At 53.4% G+C, this 18,160-nt stretch overlaps 2 protein-coding genes and 3 non-coding genes across 6 annotated transcripts; 4 read left to right on the top strand and 1 right to left on the bottom strand.

Moving 5' to 3' along the window:
• Positions 1 to 1,663: 1,663 nt before the first annotated feature.
• ZNF213 (zinc finger protein 213) lies at positions 1,664 to 6,208 on the top strand. Of its 2 annotated transcripts, none has more exons than XM_011376562.2 (5): positions 1,664 to 2,078; positions 2,817 to 2,940; positions 3,134 to 3,207; positions 3,464 to 3,545; positions 4,623 to 6,208. In XM_011376562.2, exons 1-5 carry the CDS (start codon positions 1,680 to 1,682, stop codon positions 5,279 to 5,281), a joined length of 1,338 nt encoding a protein of 445 aa, XP_011374864.1. In that variant the 5' UTR covers positions 1,664 to 1,679; the 3' UTR covers positions 5,282 to 6,208. The 2 variants fall into 2 exon arrangements, with proteins under 2 accessions (XP_011374864.1, XP_011374863.1); XM_011376561.2 differs by having other exon boundaries at positions 3,422 to 3,545.
• Positions 6,209 to 7,869: 1,661 nt separating this feature from the next.
• On the top strand, positions 7,870 to 12,771 carry LOC105303159 (putative caspase-16). Its single transcript, XM_023521253.1, has 9 exons — positions 7,870 to 7,965; positions 8,063 to 8,151; positions 8,963 to 9,073; positions 9,210 to 9,377; positions 10,166 to 10,388; positions 10,737 to 10,853; positions 11,259 to 11,333; positions 11,863 to 11,966; positions 12,560 to 12,771. The coding sequence occupies exons 5-9, from the start codon at positions 10,247 to 10,249 to the stop codon at positions 12,671 to 12,673; spliced, it is 552 nt and encodes a 183-aa protein (XP_023377021.1). The 5' UTR covers positions 7,870 to 7,965; positions 8,063 to 8,151; positions 8,963 to 9,073; positions 9,210 to 9,377; positions 10,166 to 10,246; the 3' UTR covers positions 12,674 to 12,771.
• Positions 12,772 to 13,494: 723 nt separating this feature from the next.
• TRNAR-CCG lies at positions 13,495 to 13,567 on the top strand. Its single transcript has one exon. It is a non-coding gene; the product is annotated as a tRNA-Arg (tRNA).
• Positions 13,568 to 15,065: 1,498 nt separating this feature from the next.
• On the top strand, positions 15,066 to 15,138 carry TRNAR-CCU. The gene has a single exon. It is a non-coding gene; the product is annotated as a tRNA-Arg (tRNA).
• A 1,797-nt stretch (positions 15,139 to 16,935) lies between these two features.
• Positions 16,936 to 17,008, bottom strand: TRNAK-CUU. Its single transcript has one exon. It is a non-coding gene; the product is annotated as a tRNA-Lys (tRNA).
• Positions 17,009 to 18,160: the final 1,152 nt, after the last annotated feature.

Genomic DNA, 18,160 nt, shown 5'->3' with positions numbered 1-18,160 from the left:
GAGTCCGTCCCAAGCGCATCCCATTCTCCCCGTCCACTCCCCATCGATTAGAGCGGAGTCAGGGTCCATGGGCGAACGGCCTTCTGGGGGGTGTAGTTCCGAGCGCTTGCAGCGCCTGTGCCGCGCCGTTTCCCGGCGAACTCCGCGCGAACTTCCGGTCCCAGGACCTGGCGGCGGAACTGGGAACGCCTGAGTGGGTGTGGCGGTGTGTAGCGGGCGGGGGCGGAGGCGGGGGTGGGACCGGTGACTAGGGCTCCGGTGCTCTGAAGTCGGGCGCGGGACGCTGGGCGGGCGGGGCCCGCGCCCTGAGGCAGAGGCCAAAGGGGGCGCGGACTTATAGGAAGTGCTGGGCAGAGCCCGGGGCACCTGCCCTTGCTGCCTGCCCCGCCGCTTCTCAGCTCCGCGCAGGCGAAGCTGCTGGGGGACGGAGCATTGGCCTCCTGCCGGGTCCGCGTTCCCGCCTTCCCGCCTTCTGGGTCCAGCCTAGTGACAGTGGTGAGTCCCTGGCCCTATCCGAGCGGAGTCTCCTTCTCTGTCACTAGAGGATGAGACTGGAGTGCGTACCTTTCAGGGTTGTTGTGAGGAGTACAAGAATAAAGTACCTAGTGTATAGTAGAGAAGGACTGGAACCAATCTGAATGTCTCACTCGGATATTGGTTACGAAACTGGAGCACATACTGAGAAATCTCCCAGAAGTATTGTTAGGTGGAAAAGCAAATTACAAAATAGTTTGTGCAGTAAGACTTCATTTTTGTGAAAACACACATAAAACACTTTTTCTTTTCTATAGATATATTTTTAGTAAATGCACAGGGAAAGGTCTCGGAGGTTATATGTCAAACTTAATGGGAGGGTGCACTACAATGTGGAAGTCAGTTTCTCTTCTATGTGTAAATCCCACTTTTTAATTACAATTTATTAACGATTGCAAGAGACTTGGTGTTTCTTATCGAAACAAACAAACCACAGAATTCCAAAATACACATTTTTCAGGACTTTTGTGAAGAGTAGCAGTGTAAGGTATTTATATGTACCTTGGATAAATGGCTTAGGGTGGTGTCTGATCCCTTTGCTGACACCCTGGGGCCACATATTTTAGAATTTAGAATTTTTCAAATTTGAGAAAGATATACAGTAACCTGACAACAGAAAAGAGCAACACTCAATCAAACGTGTTAATTTTTTACTGAAGAATATATAATACACACAAAAATATGCATGGTAAGAACTGCTTGATGAATTTTTACAAACTGATCAAATACATTAATATTTATGTTGTATAACATTTGAATATTTACATTAGGTGGGATAAATGAAGATTACAGATTTGCTGTTATCATTAGGCCAGGTGGTGAAAACCTGGGAGTTTGAGATGTCAGAGCTGAAGATTGCAGGCTCTAGACCTGTGTTGGTAAGAGAATGTTACATGAGCAAGGCATTAAAGGGGAACCTAAAAAAATCTTCAGGAACAGGAAAGGATGGGAGCTGAAGTCCCTGGATAGCTCTTCAGGCTGGTGTTTGCTTATGTACTGCCTCCTGCCCCCACCACTCCCTCCTCGCTGCTTTGCTCTTTTCCCAGGAGTGTGTTCAGATGCTGGCCTGGCGGCCACAGGGAGACTGAAAGACAGGCACCAGGCCCAGGTTGAGGCCGACCATCCCTGAGCCTTAGGCCAGGAGAATGGCAGCCCCCCCAGAGCCTCAGGACCAGGCCCCTGGGGAGGGAGAAGGGCTTCTAATCGTGAAAGTGGAAGATTCCTCCTGGGATCAGGACTCTGCCCAGCAAGAGGATAGCAGGGATTCCGAGGCCTGCCGCCAGCGCTTTCGGCAGTTCTGCTACAGTGATACAGGTGGACCCCACGAGGCCTTCAGCCAGCTCTGGGAGCTCTGCTGTCGCTGGCTGCGCCCTGAGCTGCGCACCAAGGAGCAGATCTTGGAGCTACTGGTGCTGGAGCAATTCCTGAGCGTGCTGCCTGGGGGTGTCCGGGACTGGGTGCGAGAGCAGTGCCCACGGAGTGGTGAGGAAGCTGTTGCCTTGGTGGAGGACCTGCGGAAGCAGCCAGTGAGAGCATGGCCAAAGGTGAGGAGCCCCTCGCATGTCCAGGGGCACCTGTTTGGCACTAGAGCTGAAAAGAGGTGGCCATCTCCATAAAAACAAGTCTTCCAGGGGTGGTGGGGATGCAGAGCCAGACAGAGCATCCATCGGAGCATGTCATAGCAAGTATTACCTTTCTGAGAGATACTGTCCAAATGAATCTCGTTTCTTTTTGGTAGCTTTGGACAGCAGCAATAGGACCAAAGTGGGCACGTTCTAGGAAGGCAGGTTTTAGCTCCACACAGGTTCTGCAAACATTTATTCGTGTTCTGCTCTAGGCCAGGCCCTGGGGATACAGTGATGTGCGTAGTGAGAGCACCAGAGAGGGCATGAGAAGGTAGAGCTGTCCGTGTGAACTCTGCTGTCTTGTGGGGTGTTGGGTCTTTGACACTGGAAGCATCTGTAGAGGTGCTAATAAGTGGCTGGGGTATGGGTTTCTGTCCTTCACAAGAAGGTCTCCCCCTCTCACCCTTTCTAAGTGGCACTGTGATTCTATCCTTTGGGGTCTGGTTCTTGCCTTGTGCTTGACCTAGGAGTGTCCCTGGGCACATGGCACTGCTTGGTGTAACATTCTTTTCTGGACTTTCCTGGGGCCTCATATTAACCTCCTTCCCCAAACCCCAGCCTCCTGAGGGACTTGTCCTGTGTCTCCTTCCCAGGGATTAAACTCTGTCTCCCCCATCTGGTCGCGATGCTGATGAGCATGTTGTGGTTCCTGCACAGGATGTGCCCTCAGAGGAGGTGGAACCTGAGGCCACAGTCCAGGGATCCCAGGCCAAGAGGCCTCCCCCGAAGATAGGGGCACGAAGCCGGCCGCCTGTACCCTGGGAGCATCACAGCCATGGTGGTGAGTAAGGTTATAGGCTGAAGAATGGCTGGGCAGGGGCCTGGCTCCTTTCAGGGCATTGCACTAAGGGTAGCAGGAAGGATATTTGCTCTATGAAGCTTAGGCATGTGTGTGGGTGCATGCACAGGAGAATGTGTAGCATCTCACTCCTGGCTAGGGCTGTCCTCTCTGAGGCTTCATTCTTTTCTTTCAGCCCAGCCTCGTGCTCTTCTTAAAGAGGGGAGTACCAAACAGATGACGAATACCTGCTTTGCCTCTGGGGTCCATGTGAGTTATCAGTCCTTTTGTCCCCTTTGAGGCCCCCAGTGTTGATGAGTCCCTAAAATGGGCCTTGCCTTCTCCATGAGGCCTCTTCCATCTATCCTGCTGCTGCCTGGGCCCATCCTATTCCCCATCCCAACCTACTTCCTGTCCCCGCCCAGGGCTGCCTAGGGCGTCCTGAGCAAGGCAGCCCTGAGCAGGATTTCTCACCTCATTCCAGGGACCTGTGACATTTGGAGACATTCCCTTCTATTTTTCCCAGGAAGAATGGGGGTCCCTGGACCTTGCTCAGCGGGATCTCTTCTGGGACATAAAGCGAGAGAATTCCCGGAATGTTGCCCTGGGTAAGCAGTGGATGGAGCCAGAATCCTTGAGGTCCTTGGCAGTCTCCTTGCAGGTTCCAGCAGCAGAGAGGGCTTAGGCAGGCCACACTTCCCTGCATGTCCTGCTGGAATCCGCAGTCTTCCTTCCCACCCTCTCCTCAGCTAGTTTCAAAATGGGCTTTCCTTGGCTCTCTCGAGCCCCACTGATTTCTTTTTGTGTGCTAATGTTCATTTTTCTCTGTGAGCATGTATTAATGTACGACGGGTGCTTGCAACATACCAGCACTGTGTCGAGCGCTCCTATGTACATTTTCTCATGTGATTCTCACAACCCAGTGCATAGAAGTGCTGTCCCCATTTTACAGATGAGGGACCTAAGACTCAGTGAGGTCAATGGATGCCAAAGGGACAGAGCTGGGACTCAGTGCAGATAGCGGTTGTGAGGCCTCCAGCCTGCCCTGTGAAGAGATGCTGACATTTACTGTGTGCCAGGGCTTGGGCCCTGTACATTAGAAGTCACACTCCCAGGGTCCCTCTCCAAGCCAGGGCCTTTCTGAGCACAATTTAAGGATCATCTCATTTAATTCACATGACCCGATGGAGTGGGCTAGAAGTTCTCCAGGTCCAACCCTGTTCGTTCTTGAGTTTTGACAAGAGCTTGTGTAATGAGTGAGAGGAACCACTGCGGCTAAACCCATGTGGTTCCTCAGTTTCTGATAATGAATAGTGAGAGTTTGGATCATTTATGAACTTTAGCTGAATCTACTCAGTTTTGGAGTTTGAATAGCCAGGGTTCAGAAAGTGGGATGTTGGATCCCTGTGTGGAAGGGAGGCATAGATTGGGTAGGTGTATAATAAGTAAGTGCCTCTACAGCAGGATCAGCTGGACTCCTTGCCTCTGCCTCTGAACTGTTTCTCTGCCAGCCTTTTATCACGTCCCCATTTGATGGATGAGGCAACAGGTTCCGGTCTGTCCAGCCCAGGACTTTCTGAACCTAACAGCCAAGGCACTTGCCCCTGAGCCCAATTTCTGCCTTGCCTCAGCACTGACTCCAGAACGTGATAGGACTGAAGAGGCCGCTTCCTCTCTGCTTACAGGTTTGGGGCTCAAGAGCCAAAGCCAGCGATCCCAGCTGGAGGAAGCAGTGACAGCGCTCCCAGGCCAGACTGGCGTTGATGTGACTGTGGCCTGGAACCCTGAGGAGGCCAAGGCCTGGGAGAGTGAGGCCCGGCTGGGGGCACCCATGGGCCGGGCAGCGGGCGTGCGGCGGGGGCGGCCACCAACACGCAGGCGGCAGTTCCGTGATCTGGCGGCTGAGAAGCCGCACAGCTGCGGCCAGTGCGGCAAGCGCTTCCGCTGGGGCTCAGACCTGGCGCGCCACCAGCGCACGCACACAGGCGAGAAGCCGCACAAGTGTCAGGAGTGCGAGAAGAGTTTCCGCAGCTCCTCAGACCTGGTGCGTCACCAGGGCGTGCACACGGGCCAGAAGCCGTTCTCCTGCTCAGAGTGCGGAAAGAGCTTCAGCCGCAGCGCCTACCTAGCGGACCACCAGCGCATCCACACGGGCGAGAAGCCCTTTGGCTGCAGCGACTGTGGCAAGAGCTTCTCGCTGCGCTCTTACCTGCTGGACCACCGGCGTGTGCACACCGGCGAACGGCCCTTTGGCTGTGGAGAGTGTGATAAGAGCTTCAAGCAACGCGCCCACCTCATTGCCCACCAGAGCCTGCATGCCAAGATGGCCCAGCCCATGGGATGAGGGGTGCGGTGAGGATTGGAGGGATCTCCCCTAGGATGAAGCAGCAGCATAGCCACCTTCTTCCACTGCCACTATCTGTAGCCACCACCTTGCTGCTTGCCCTGCCTTTCTGTGCCCCAGGACCTGGCCAGCACTTCGAAGGAATGGAAATCCCCTGTGACCTCATTACCATTCTTCCTACTCTGAGGGTTTCTCTTGCCCTCTGGCTTCCTGGAGCCCTAGCACATTCCTGGCCCATGACCTTAGCATGGGGGAAAGACTGGGGCAGCAAGGAAGTGTGAAAACTCCAGCAGGGCCTGGGGTCCCCCATTCAAGGAACCCCCGCTTCTCAGTCTTGCTTGCCCCATGGCTTTTTGTTCCCTACCTTCTTAGCTGGGCCCATGAGCCAGGCTCTCTGCCCTGCCAACCTGTGCCTGCCTTCAGGGGTGGAGGACAGGCCTTGATCACCAGGGGCTGCCAGGCTCTGGGAGGCACAGTCAACCCACACCTGTGAGGATCTGGGTCCTGGGTGTGGCCAGAAGGGCTTTCTGGCATCCAGCCCTTCCCATTTCCAGGCCATGACCACTGTGCCCTGACCTGGTGACACCAAAGGAAGTTGCCTGCTGCCACACTCTGCTAACATGCCCCTGCATGAGTCTTCAGAACCACCCCTTGATGAGGGTAGTGGTGGCTCCAGGACAGAGGCCGGCCATACAGACCAGGAGCAGGGCTGGCTCCCATGCTCCTCTCCTGCAGAGGCATGGGGTTTATGGTACTTAACACTAGCACTGTCAGCGCTTCTCACTGACTCCTTAGGCACTGCATTCCATGGGATTGCATCATCTGCAGATTGGCATTCACAGGGACACACCACAGGCTCTCCAAAGGAGCTCCACCCATTGTGCCTCAAAAGGGCAGCAGAAGAGTTTGAATAAATGTGGAAAATTCTTCCAGGCTATTTTGTTCTTTAGGTGGCTGCCAGGTGGAGGGACCTGAGATTCACACTCTCTGGCCTCTTGATCTGGTAGTCCTAGTGGCATATGGTGTTGGGTGGTCACCAGTTGAACTGGGCTCCAAGGGGTACCCTGAGCCTCAAAACTAATCCTCCTATGTCAGCTTGGTCTGGGGGCAGCTCAAGATGGGAGAGCAGGTAGCATCCTTTCCTACCCCAGCAGAATGGGGATGTTGAGCAGGACTTAGAGTCTTTGCCAGGCCACTCCTTTTCTCCCCATTGGTGAAATGAGGAAACAGGTTCAGAGATGGGGTGACTGGTCAGGGCGGTGGTGTGCTCATGTTGATCCTTGTGCTCAAATCTCTTAGGGAGAGAGGGCTACTGAATCAAAATGGGCCCTGTCCCTACTCCCCATGTAGCCCTTGACATCTGACCCCTCTCCTGCCCAGGCCCCAGCCTGGGGCCTGCATAAAGCTGCTGGATGCCTGGTTAGAGCTGAGCTTTTCCCAGTTTACCTGGTGGTGGCTTCCCTGAGGGGTGACGGGGCTGGCTGAGATAAGATGTGCTGTCCCTTGGTATGCATGCCAGCCTCTCTGCCCCCTGGGCCTTTCCTCAGACAGCCTCCCATTTAATACTTGATCTCCCAAGGTTGCTGTGACATACCCCACTTCCCATATAAAGCAACTAGGGTCTCATCGTGGACAGCTGACTTCAACTGGGGGCTTCTGCCTCTGGAGCAATACCCTTTACTCCCTGTGTCTTCCTGCTTGAGGCTGCTGTGTACACATGTGTGAGCACCTTGCATGAGAGTGTAGTGACGGGTAGCAGGAGCAGTGCACAGACTTTTTTAGTGCTGGTGGCTGGCTAAGAAGGGAGACACTCGGGTGTAACGAGATCAGATAAGAAGTAGCCCAGGAGCTAAGAATAGGCTCCTGGCTCAGATGGAGGCTTGTCCGTGCGTGCCAAGAAATAGCCTGCTGCACCCTGAGAGCTGAGCAGGGACTGGGAGAGCGGGGATCCAGGGAAGGGGACAGAGTCCGGCTTAGCTCATAAACAGAGCTGATAGGTTGGGGCACAGAGAGAGGGCAAGGGTCGGGACCCAGGGTATTGACACGGGCCAGGAGGTGAGCTCTGTGCTCAGAGGAAGCACACACCTGGCCTCCATGGCCTTCCTGGTGTCTGGGACACTGCAGGTGGCTGCGCAGATGGCCGATGCTCGAGAGAGCCTGCGAAGAAAGGTAGTAGGAGGCACTGCCTGGCCCAGTCCTCTCCTGGCTTCCAGCTGAGTCTTACCTGGCCCAACTCTGACCTTGCCTCCCCAGGGGAAGTACAACCTGCAGGGTCCAAGGGTGGCTCTGACTCTCAGCAGTCCTGAGGTATCGGCCTCTACAGTGGCTGTCCTGGAGAGTGTGTTCCAGACCCTGGGCTTTCAGAGCTGCCAGAGAAGGAAGGCCTCCGTCCAGGTGAGCCCCAGCTACCTCCTACCTCCACTACCTCCACCCTCAGCCCCACCTGGTGCCTCCCTGGACCCAGGCCTGCCCTTTACTCTTACTCTAGGACTTCCATGGGGAGCTGACTGGGTTCCGGGAGCAGCTGGATGCTCACAGGGGCCCTGTAGGCTGTGCCCTAGTGGCCTTGGTGGCCCCCAGCGGGCAGCTACAGCAGCTCCGGCCACTGGTCTGGGAGCTGAGCCACTGTGGGGCCCTGCAGGGCTGCCCTAAAGTCTTCCTACTACTCTCAAGCATTCCTGGGGGTGAGTGGCTGGACAGGGATCCTGGTGTGGGATAGGGCAAAGCAGGGTGGGGTGGGCATGAGGCTGAGAACCTCCAACACTCTGATTCTCCACCCAGCTGCCCCCAAGCCTGGAGCCTTTCTCACTGGCCTGAATGAACTCTGTGGCCGCTGTCCTCACTGGTCCCTGCTGCAGCTGCTGACAGAGGTGGGGGCCTCAAATGGGGTATCTCAGGGAGGGGGCTGTACTGGTTGCCTTCCCTGAGCCCCTTGTACAGTTAAATTCATTCACATGCTTCCTGTCCATTCATTCTATAATACCATTCTTCAATTCATTGTTTACATGGGTGGTGTCAGCCTCAGGGCCTCACCTCCCACCCCCCACCCCATGCCCTTCCTCACACCCACTGAGGATCCCCAAGACACTCCAACATCTTCACAACTCCATGCCTTTGTCCCACCTACTCCCCTTTGCTTGCTTTGCCCTCCCTGTCATACCAGCCAGCCTTATAGAGTTTCTTCCAGGCTATTAGCGATGTCCTTCCTCGCGCTCCCAGAATCAACGTTTATACTTCTGCCCACTCCTGTTCATACTCACTCAGGTGATGACTGTTCCATCAGACTGCAATTCCCTGGATGCCAGGGTTGGGAATGATTCAGGTCTGGTCCCGATGTCCAAAGGTCTCACTGGACACTTGGGTGGCCCTGGGTGATCCTGCAGGTGAGCAGTGGACCCTGGCTCTGCTCCACTACTTTCCCTAGCCTGGTGCCTTCCCCTGAAAGGCAATGGTTAATGATGTGATCACTGTGTCATCCACGTCCAAGGAAGCCTATAATTTGAAATAGATTCCCCCTTGTACCCTCTCCCTCTTTCATCTGTCTCTTCCTTCTTTGATCTAGCAGGGGACCCCAAAGAGAGTAGTAGCTATGAGTCTGGCCAAGCCATTCTTCGGAGCCAGTGCCCCACCATGTTCCCATGGAATAGCCCCCTGAGGGTCCTGTGGTCCTACCCTCCCTAGGTCTTCTGCAGGACGGCTGAAGAGTATGCAGGGGCTACCTACTGCCCAGTCCTTCGGAGTTCCTTGCGGGGGGCATTGTGCCTAGGGGATGTGGAGCCCTGGGGACCTGAGGTGAGTGGGACAGAAAGAGATGTCCAACCCTGTGGCAGCAGCAAGTGAGACAGAGGCTCAGGGAGACCCAGAGTAGGGGAGGTGAGGAGCTGGGAGGTCCTTAGACCATTATTAATGTACCTTAACTTGTCTATAGCCAGAACCCAGCCCTAGCACTCAGTACGACCTATCTGGGGCCAAGGCCGCCCTCCTCCTAGCGGTGATCCGGGACCGGTCTGGGGCACAGCATGACGTGAAGGCACTGGGTGGCCTGTGCCAGGCCCTGGGCTTCAAGACTACCCTGAGGACAAACCCTACAGCCCAGGTGAGAAGAAGCCCAGAACTTCTGGTGGTGCTCTAAAGCAGCAGTCCCCAACCTTTTGGCACCAGCGACTGGTGGTCCTATGAGAATCTAATGCCTGATGATCTGAGGTGGAGCTGAGGTGGTGATACTAGCACTGGGGAGCGGCTGCAAATACAGATGAAGCTTCTTTGCTTCTTTGCTTGGCCGCCACCCACCTCTTGCTGAGAGGCCTGGTTCCTAACAGGCCACAGTCCCCACCCAGGGGTTGGGGACCCCTGCTCTAAAGGAAGGCACCCCCGCAGGATCCTGGGGACTCTGTCCTAGGCCTCTCACCTATGGTGGGCAGGGCAGGAAGTGCAACCCTCAAGTCCAGCCTCCATCCTCCCTTCTGCAAGCATTGGGAACCCACTTCCCTGCCTCTGGAAGGTTGGTCTCCAGGACTCCTATGGCCTCTCACACTGGCCATTTCTCTGCTATCCTGCTCAAGGCCCCAGCTGGACCCTCAGGCTTTTCCTGGAAGGATCTCCTGTTTCTTCCCTGACACTGGTCAGCTCACTGCCCTCCCGTCATGCCTCTTAATATTTTGGTGCTGGAGAACTAGTTGCAGGAGGCTAGAGCCACATGTCACCTCCAATGAGGCCATGTCAGGCCTTGCTGCAGGAGGATTTGAAGGACTTCCTCTTTGAGACTAATGCTGGCAGGAGATGGGAAGTAGGGTGCGTGGAGGCTGCAGAAGCCTGCCTGGAGGGCTTCCAGGTACTGGTGAGGCAGTGGCCCTGGCTCAGGCCTCAATCTTGTCCCTACTCCAGGCTTTCCAGGAGGAGCTGGCTCAGTTCCGGGAGCAGCTGGATACCCACAGGGGCCCTGTAAGCTGTGCCCTTGTGGCTCTGATGGCTCATGGGGGGCCTCAAGGGCAGCTGCTGGGGGCTGATGGGCAAGAAGTGAAGCCAGAAGCACTGGTGCAAGAGCTGAGTCATTGCAGAGCCCTGCGGGGCTGCCCCAAGATCTTCCTACTTCAGGCTTGTCGTGGGGGTGAGTGGGGTGTGGGGCCTTCTCTGGAAGCCGAGCCAGGTCCTGGCCTCTAGCCTGGATCCGCTTGCCCTAGATGTCCTCACCCAGCCCTCAGCCTCCCAGAACTTGCTGTCCACCTTCTCCAGGAAGCCTGAGCACTAGCCCTTTCCCCACTCCCTCTCCCAGCATCCCCTAGAAATCAAGTCCATGAACTTGAGCACTTTATCTTCAGCACATGTCATTTGGCACTCTGAATGTTTCCAGCTTGGCAAGCTTGTCCAGAAATTCTGAAGGCTGGGGTCTGGACACCTGGAGGCACCCTTAGGTGTCTGCTAAGTAAAATAACCTGCCTGTCCCCTCCCTCACCAGGACACAGGGATGCCGGCATGGGACCCACAGCTCTCCCCTGGTTCTGGCGTTGGCTACAGGCACCACCAGCCATTCCCTCTCACGCCGATATCCTCCAGATCTATGTGAATCACCAAGGTGTCTCTAATTTCCTTCTGGAGCCTCGGCTTGGGCAGGCTTGGTGGGGGTAGCTGTCTGGAGCACATTTCCAGAGTTCTAAGCTGGAGTCCTGCTGCCACATCTATCCTTTCTTTTCCAAGAAGATGGGAAAGGAAACTGTCTTAAGCTATAAGGGCCTTTGAAAAATCAAGGGCTTCTCCCCTACTTGAGCCTCGAAACAACTCTGGAGTCAGGAAAGTGAAATAGCTTTTCTGAGGTCTCACAGCTGGTAAGTAGCGGGGATGAGATTTAAACTCTGATCTGTCTTTCCTGCCCTGCACTCTTTCCACTGCCCTGTGCTGCCCTTGAGCTAGACTTCGGGGAGCCCCCTGGGGCTGGTGGAGTGCTTGGATGTTGGGTAAATAGAGTTGATCCCTCTTTCAGGCAGCTCCTCCAGGGACCTCACTCCAGGGAGCTCTAACCAGGCAGACATCCTGACTGTCTATGCAGCTGCCGAGGGTAAGAGGACAGGCCATAAAGAAACCCTGTTACACAGGGCCCAGCCCCCTGGCTGGAGATCTGGAGTGGCTCTAGGAGCAGCCAGGGTTTGGCATTTGGGTCACAGGGGCACCAGTCTGGTTGCAGTTAGGCCATCTTCTTTCCACGTTTATTATTTATATTAATAGTAATACCGGTGAGCATGCATTGTGGCTGACTTTGCCAAGTATTGTACCTGTATCATTCCCTGCAGGTTGTAAGTGCCATGAGAGCAGAGCAGTTCTGTCTGCCTCAGGGCCCTGCCTAGTGCCTGGCACCTAGTCGGTTCACATTGAATGTTTGACCACTATTGAATCCATCCTGTAATCACTCCGCAAATATCAAGCAATGACTTGTTCCAGAAGCAAGATGTTTCCAATACCTGCCTCATCCCTTTGCCTGACCCCCCGAGTTCCTATCTACTTGCCCCTCACTTCCAATAGGCCCCTGTGGATTGGAAGGCAGCTGGTCAGCCAGAGTCTGATGCTCTTGCCTTGGTCCCCTGGCCTAGGCTGTGTAGCCTATCGGGATGAGAAGGGCTCAGACTTTATCCAGACGCTGGTGGAGGTCCTCAGAACTGCCCCCCAGGGAGACCTCCTGGAACTGCTGACTGAGGTGTGTTGGGAGATGTGGATTGGCAACCGGGGGAGAGATTCCTCCTTCTCCCCTGCCCTGGTGTTCTGATTGCCTCCTGTGCACCCTGTTGGTGAGGGAGGGATCCCTTGCCCTCACTAGTATAAGGTGGCTGAACACATGACACCCACAGCAGTTGAGTCATGTGTACTCACAGCCTGGGGAGAGGACACCGTACACCAGGCAGGGCCACTTAGGAGGTGCACTTGGCAACAGGGTAAAGCAGGGGCAATGGGCTGTAGGCTTTGTAGTAACGGGGTGTTGCAGGAGGAGGTGATTGACTTGTTTGAATAGTTTTGCAGGCTGGCAGGGAATTTAAACCCTTCAGATTGAGAACAGGTGGGGTGCAGCTGGTCTGGCTGGTGGGGGAACTAGTTAGGTGGGGAGCCTTTCCTGCTGGGTGGAGGGCATTCTAACGAGAGCAGGGGGGCTCATGCTTAGTTTTCTGGGGACCCGTGAGTCCCAAAGATGCCAAGGCAGTACTTGAAATTTTAGGCCTTTTAATACACTTGGTGCCAGGCTGGACCCCAGGAGACCTGGGAGTCCTCGGCACAGACTGAGTATGGTTCTCACAGGTCAATCGTCGGGTGTGTGAGCTGGATGTGCTGGGTCCTGACTGCGATGAGCGCCGCAAGGCGTGCCTGGAGATCCACAGTTCGCTGAGGCACCGGCTCTGCCTGCAGGCCTGACTTTTCCTCCAGCCACTCGGTTAGTGCTGACAATGGGCAGCCACACCCCAGTGCCGCCACTGACTGACTCCATCCGCTTCTGTTACCTCACTTGTAAACGGGGCATCACAGCAGGGCGCTGGGCTCAGTTGCCATGCAATAAACTTCCATCGATGATCGTTGCACCCGTGAATAGTGTCTGCTCTCAGGGAGGTGCAACAATAAGTGAGATATAGTATGCAAAGTGCCTGGAATTTATAAGGGTACTTTTGTGCCCTTGAGGACCAGAGGTTGGGCCTGCAGGGGATGGGGGAACAGCATCCAAGATTAAGGAACCCAATATGGGCTAGGGTGGGCTAGATGTTCTGAGAAGGGGCAGCCCGGGATTCACATCGCTCTTTCAGCACACGACCCCCACCTGTGCCCGTGCTGGGCCATGGAAATGCAAGAGATGCAGCCTCTGCCTTGACACAGATCTGCAACAAAGCATTGCAGGTTTAGCAGTGCTGGATGGTGGACGCGCTGGGGCTGAGGGAGCAGTGGGCAGCTCCAGACTCAACGCAGGTTGGGAGCACGTGGGAAAAGAGATCTTAAGGAGCCTCTCGGAGAGGGAGGGGCCTGGACGTCCTCACTGGGGCTCGAATTCGTAATCGCAGACGCCAGAGGGCGGTCCTCCTGCAGCAGTCTGTGTTCAGTTCAGCGCAATAGCTCAGCTCAGAGCCCCGCCCACACAGAATTCGAGGGGGCGGGGTTCCCCTCCAGTCTGAACATGCGCATCAGTGCATATTTCGTGGGCTCCTGAAGAAGCTTTATGAGAAAAACTGGTTTTCTCTTTGTCGCAAGGCCGCGTGGCCTAATGGATAAGGCGTCTGATTCCGGATCAGAAGATTGAGGGTTCAAGTCCCTTCGTGGTCGCGGCAGAGCTCGGTTTTCCTCCCTTCGCTGGTAATTTTCTCCCTTTCAGGACTGCTCCCTACGCAGCTGTAAGACCCAGTACCATTTACACGCCCTCCGGCCACTGTCAGTCATCCCTGCCACTACAACCGCGGAGCTCGGGACCCAGGTTCAGGATGGCGCTAGTTGCGACTACCAGGGCCCTACCGGCGGTACTGATGCTGGCTGGACCCGGGAGGACTGCGGACCCTGAAGTCACCGGCCCCGCGTTCCGGGAGTCCACTGGGAGCCTGCTGGGAACTAGTTACATGAAATACAGTTCAGACGAAGAAAATTGTAATAGATGAAGTGTTGGGCTTTTTTGAGGGGCCGGGGGAAGTAGGGTAGTTGCCCGGGGTGCACTTAAAAAATACAGATTATTGTGATGAAAAAGGTTCGGAAATAGCGATAATGGTTATTTGCCATAATAAAAATGTTTTTACAAATCTAATAGATTATTTCAAGAATTTGCACTGAGAATGTACCCTTAAATGACCGTATATATTAAATATATAGTGAATGTATATATTAAAATTTAAATATGAAGAGCATGCCCAAGATTGAGTTATCATTTTACCTAGAAAAAAAAAATCTCTGCCTGCGGAACGGAATTCTCTCAAAAGGATTCTGGCTAAGCGAATAAACAAGGGGATGGGACATCCCTCCACTACGGTAAAGGCTGGGGGAATGGCAGCTGGAGTGTGCACCATGGATGGTGGGCGCAGATCACCTGGGGTCATGAGGAGTGTCACTTTCTCCTTTATCGTTTTGGTGACATTTCAATGGTTTATTGAGGGCTCATAAACATAAAGAAGAAAAACTTCATGGTAAAGATGGGCAAGAAGAGCCATCTTATAGTAGGAAAGGAAACACTGAGTTCTCTGATGATATTAGTCTCAAGTTCTGCGATTGAGCTAGCGGGGCAGATATAGAGCCATTATAGAGGGTCCTAAGGACAAAAACCTAAGGCCATTGGCTTCTGCTAAAAACCCGCGGAGACCTGGGCCCAGGTAACACTTTGGGTCTAAGGGGCAACGCTGGGAGGCGGTTGGAGGCAGGGACCCGCACTTTCCCCAAGCGTTCGGCCGGGGCCCCATTCACCTCCGCTCCCACATGTTGCTTAGCAAACGCCTTCATGCTGCTAGTTATTCCCAGACCGGGATTCTTCTAACAAGATGGAGAAAGGGCTCGCCCGGGATTTGATTCCCCGATCTCCTTCACCCTAAACGAAGATCGCATCCTGGACCGAGTTAACACCTAAGGCTCCCGGTCTTTGAATTCTGTCTGCGCAAGCACTATCTTTCCTGGTCCGAGGATGCTCAGGAGCAGGCGAGATCTGAGAGGTAATGCGGACGGAATACCGGTGTGGAGGAACGGGAAAAAGGCCGGAATGGAACCGGGAGGCTGTATGTAACCTGCAGGAACCACCGGGAGGTGATTGAAAGATTGGTCGGGGATCAGGGAAGTAATTTCATTGTCTGCCCCGGTGGCCTAATGGATAAGGCATTGGCCTCCTAAGCCAGGGATTGTGGGTTCGAGTCCCACCCGGGGTAGAACAGTCAGAATTTTAGACCCCCTTCCAAGAGGGGAAAACTTGAAAAAGCAAAGTAAGCCTTCCTTACTTAGATTAGCCAGACGCAGCCCTCAGCCTAAGTCAGCGAAGCCCTGTTTTCTTACAAAGGGTATGCGTTTTCAATTCCGAAAAGAGTGTTGGCGTCTTTTACTCCGTTTTAATAACCATCCATTCTACTTGAACATAAAGGAATAATTGTTCACTTTTCTAGGTGTGTTAATTGTTTTGTGGTTACATATATTTTAAAAAGTCCTTATCTTTTATAAACACACCTAATTATTTAGAGATTAAATTATGACAACTGGTTTGCTTTACAATAATGGGTTAGTAGGGTAGTTACAGGTGGTGACTATAGTTAATGATACTGTATTGTATAGTTGAAATTTGCTATGTGAGTAGATCTTAAGCATTCTCACCACACACACACACACAAAGTAACTGTGAGCTGATGAATGTGTTCATTAACTTGACTGTGGTAACTATTTCACAATGTATATGTATATTAAATCATCATGTTGTATTGCTTCCATGCATATAATTTTTATTTGTCAATTATACCGCAATAAAGCTGGAAAAAATATAATGGGCTGATAAAACAAGCTTATCATCAGTTGATAATGGCTGAAGCTGGGGAACATGAGGGCACAATACATTATTTTCTCTGCTTTAGTGCGTGTTTGAAATAGTCCATGATAACGTTTTTCTCTTTTTTGAAATCCATGCAATCCATGTCTTCATCCTCAAAGTAAGTCTCCCAAACTACAGGACTTGGTGTACAGTAAGATCAGAAGCCTCCTAAGTAGACCACATGCCTGTAGAGGGGATGACCACTGGAGCTTTGTCATACAGACATATAAAAACATAGCTCTCTTTGCCTTCAAAACCCATGAATGGGATTCCTCTGTTCCTCCAGCTCTGGCATTACTTCTCCCACTTATGGAAACATCTGGGGCCCCATCATCCCCTCTGAAATCAGAGATCTTATCTCAATACAGTATCTCCCACCATCATCCCTGGCCTAAGGAGAATGGATTCCTGGGTCCTTCCTTTGAGCTTAGAGGCACCAATGAAAGCTGAGTGCCACTTCTTTTTCAAAGGTCTGCTTTCAAGCTCCCTAAGGTCCTTTCCAAACTTCTTTTAATAAGGGAAGAGGTGAGATTATTAAAAGTTACAAGTTTGTGCCAGTGTCTCTAATGAGCCATAATGTGGCTGATTCTGTGAGTGTTGGGAAAACTTCAACCTGGATTCAGCTGTGATTTCTGGAATGAATTGTTGCTGCATGGATTTTTAAAAAAGTGAGAAGGAGGCAGAAGGAACAGGAAGCAGGAAACAGTTCCTTCTTCCTCCTGCAGCCTTTCATAATCTCTAGCTCATCTTCTTCACAAAACCTACACGAATCAGTTGGCAAAGCAGTCTCAGGAAGGTCTAGAAGGAAGGATTTGAAGCATAGAGGTAGGAGTGTAATAACTGGTGCAACAGCCCTATCCTGCTTCTCCCACTTCCCTACGCGTTTCTCCTGAGAGTGTTCTCGTCATGAACTGACTACGCAAAAGTCCCCGCTGCTCAATGTGCTGTATCTGGAACTTTTGGGTCAACATCAACTTCTTAAATTACAAAATGTAGATAATAAACCACTAATCAATCGAAAGAAACTTCCTCTGGTGAGATTAGAGGTCAGCTCCCCCGTGCCGGCCTTCGTGGAACAGCAACAGAATCTTCTTCAGAGAGATTTAGTTTATATGGGTCTATTCTCCTCTAGCCAACGAGGCAAAAGCAGCGCCCAACGTGGGGCTCGAACCCACGACCCTGAGATTAAGAGTCTCATGCTCTACCGACTGAGCTAGCCGGGCCTTACCTTGGGGAACATCAGGCCATAAACTAATTGGAGTTATCTAGAACTTCGCTGTCCTAAAACTATTAGGACATGCCCTGGATTCTGGGCATGCTGCGTCCCGGGCTTTGGAGCTCTGAATTCCCGGGTGGAGCGCGGGCGCCACCAGGCCCCTGTCTGCTCTCTGTCGTGGGTCTTTGTGACCCCAACAACTCGAGGGAGCTGGAAAGTCGAGGGCAAAGAAGGGCACCAGGATGAATGTCGCTAGAGATGACCCAGTAAGGAACGTAGTGGGATCCTTGCTTAGGGTGTGAGAAGTGCCAGATTCCAAATACAGACAATCCCTTATTTTCAAATTCTCGGCTTTGTTAAGGGCGTGCAACATGAAGCAAAATCAGGAAAGCTCAGGGCCTCGCCGCGGGGACAAGACAGTGAGACCTTTCTTCCCAGATGGATGCTGGGTCCTTTGCCAGAGCAAGATGGAAGAAAAGTTTGGGGCGTTGGAGCAGCTGCCCATTGGAAAAGAAGTGCGTCCCGACCCCAGCCCTGAGCCCTGCATGGGAGTTCCAGAGCTGCGAGGGTCTTCTGGGGCCAAGGCCAGGCCAAGAGGGGGCTTGTCTGAGGAGCCCCGGGGTCAATGCGGAACCCTGAGATGATCAAGGATCGCCGGGGCAGGCAGGTTGGGGGCGTCAGAGCCTCATTCTTAGGGGCCTGGACTTGTGTCCCACGTTGGGGTCCACTATGAGAGACCTCCACGCTCACCCAGGCCACGCAACCTTTCTTCCTCTGCCTTGTCACCTTCCCCCTCCTTTAGCTGCTTAAGGCTAGTGTCCTTGGCGGGGTCGGGGGGGCAGTCAGGCTCTGCGGGCCCGGGGGCTGGATGGGCCGCTGCTCCTCATTTCTGCAGGTTGCCGCAGCGCCGCACTTCCCCCTCCCCTTCTAAAATCGGAATCAACCCCAACCCCACCTCGCCCTCTTCCTGCACCTTTCTCTCCTTCTACACCTCTCCAGAGACCCGGAAGCCGAGGGAGCAGGCCTCCAACCATAAACGTCAGGCTAGCACTCCGAGGCTAGCACTGTCTAGGTTGGATTGCAGGTTATGGGTCTATTTTCGGGTGCGAGAGAGTCCTGGGTTCAAATTTCCGAACAGCTCAGACTCTCAGACTCCAAC

This window comes from Pteropus vampyrus, unplaced genomic scaffold (genome assembly GCF_000151845.1).
Source record: "Pteropus vampyrus isolate Shadow unplaced genomic scaffold, Pvam_2.0 Scaffold300, whole genome shotgun sequence".
Taxonomy (NCBI): Eukaryota; Metazoa; Chordata; class Mammalia; order Chiroptera; family Pteropodidae; genus Pteropus; species Pteropus vampyrus.
Note: the sequence above shows the minus strand (reverse complement) of the source record. Positions and strands in the feature narration are given on the sequence as shown.

Bases quoted from the DNA above. Each gene is read 5' to 3' on its own strand.
- ZNF213 (XM_011376561.2), top strand. From the start codon at position 1,680: ATGGCAGCCCCCCCAGAGCCTCAGGACCAGGCCCCTGGGGAGGGAGAA. The intron at 2,079-2,816 runs GTGAGGAGCCCC...GTTCCTGCACAG, and splicing joins CAGTGAGAGCATGGCCAAAG to GATGTGCCCTCAGAGGAGGT. The intron at 2,941-3,133 runs GTGAGTAAGGTT...CTTTTCTTTCAG, and splicing joins GGAGCATCACAGCCATGGTG to CCCAGCCTCGTGCTCTTCTT.
- LOC105303159 (XM_023521253.1), top strand. From the start codon at position 10,247: ATGGCTCATGGGGGGCCTCAAGGGCAGCTGCTGGGGGCTGATGGGCAA. The intron at 10,854-11,258 runs GTGTCTCTAATT...TCCCTCTTTCAG, and splicing joins GATCTATGTGAATCACCAAG to GCAGCTCCTCCAGGGACCTC. The intron at 11,334-11,862 runs GTAAGAGGACAG...CCCCTGGCCTAG, and splicing joins TGTCTATGCAGCTGCCGAGG to GCTGTGTAGCCTATCGGGAT.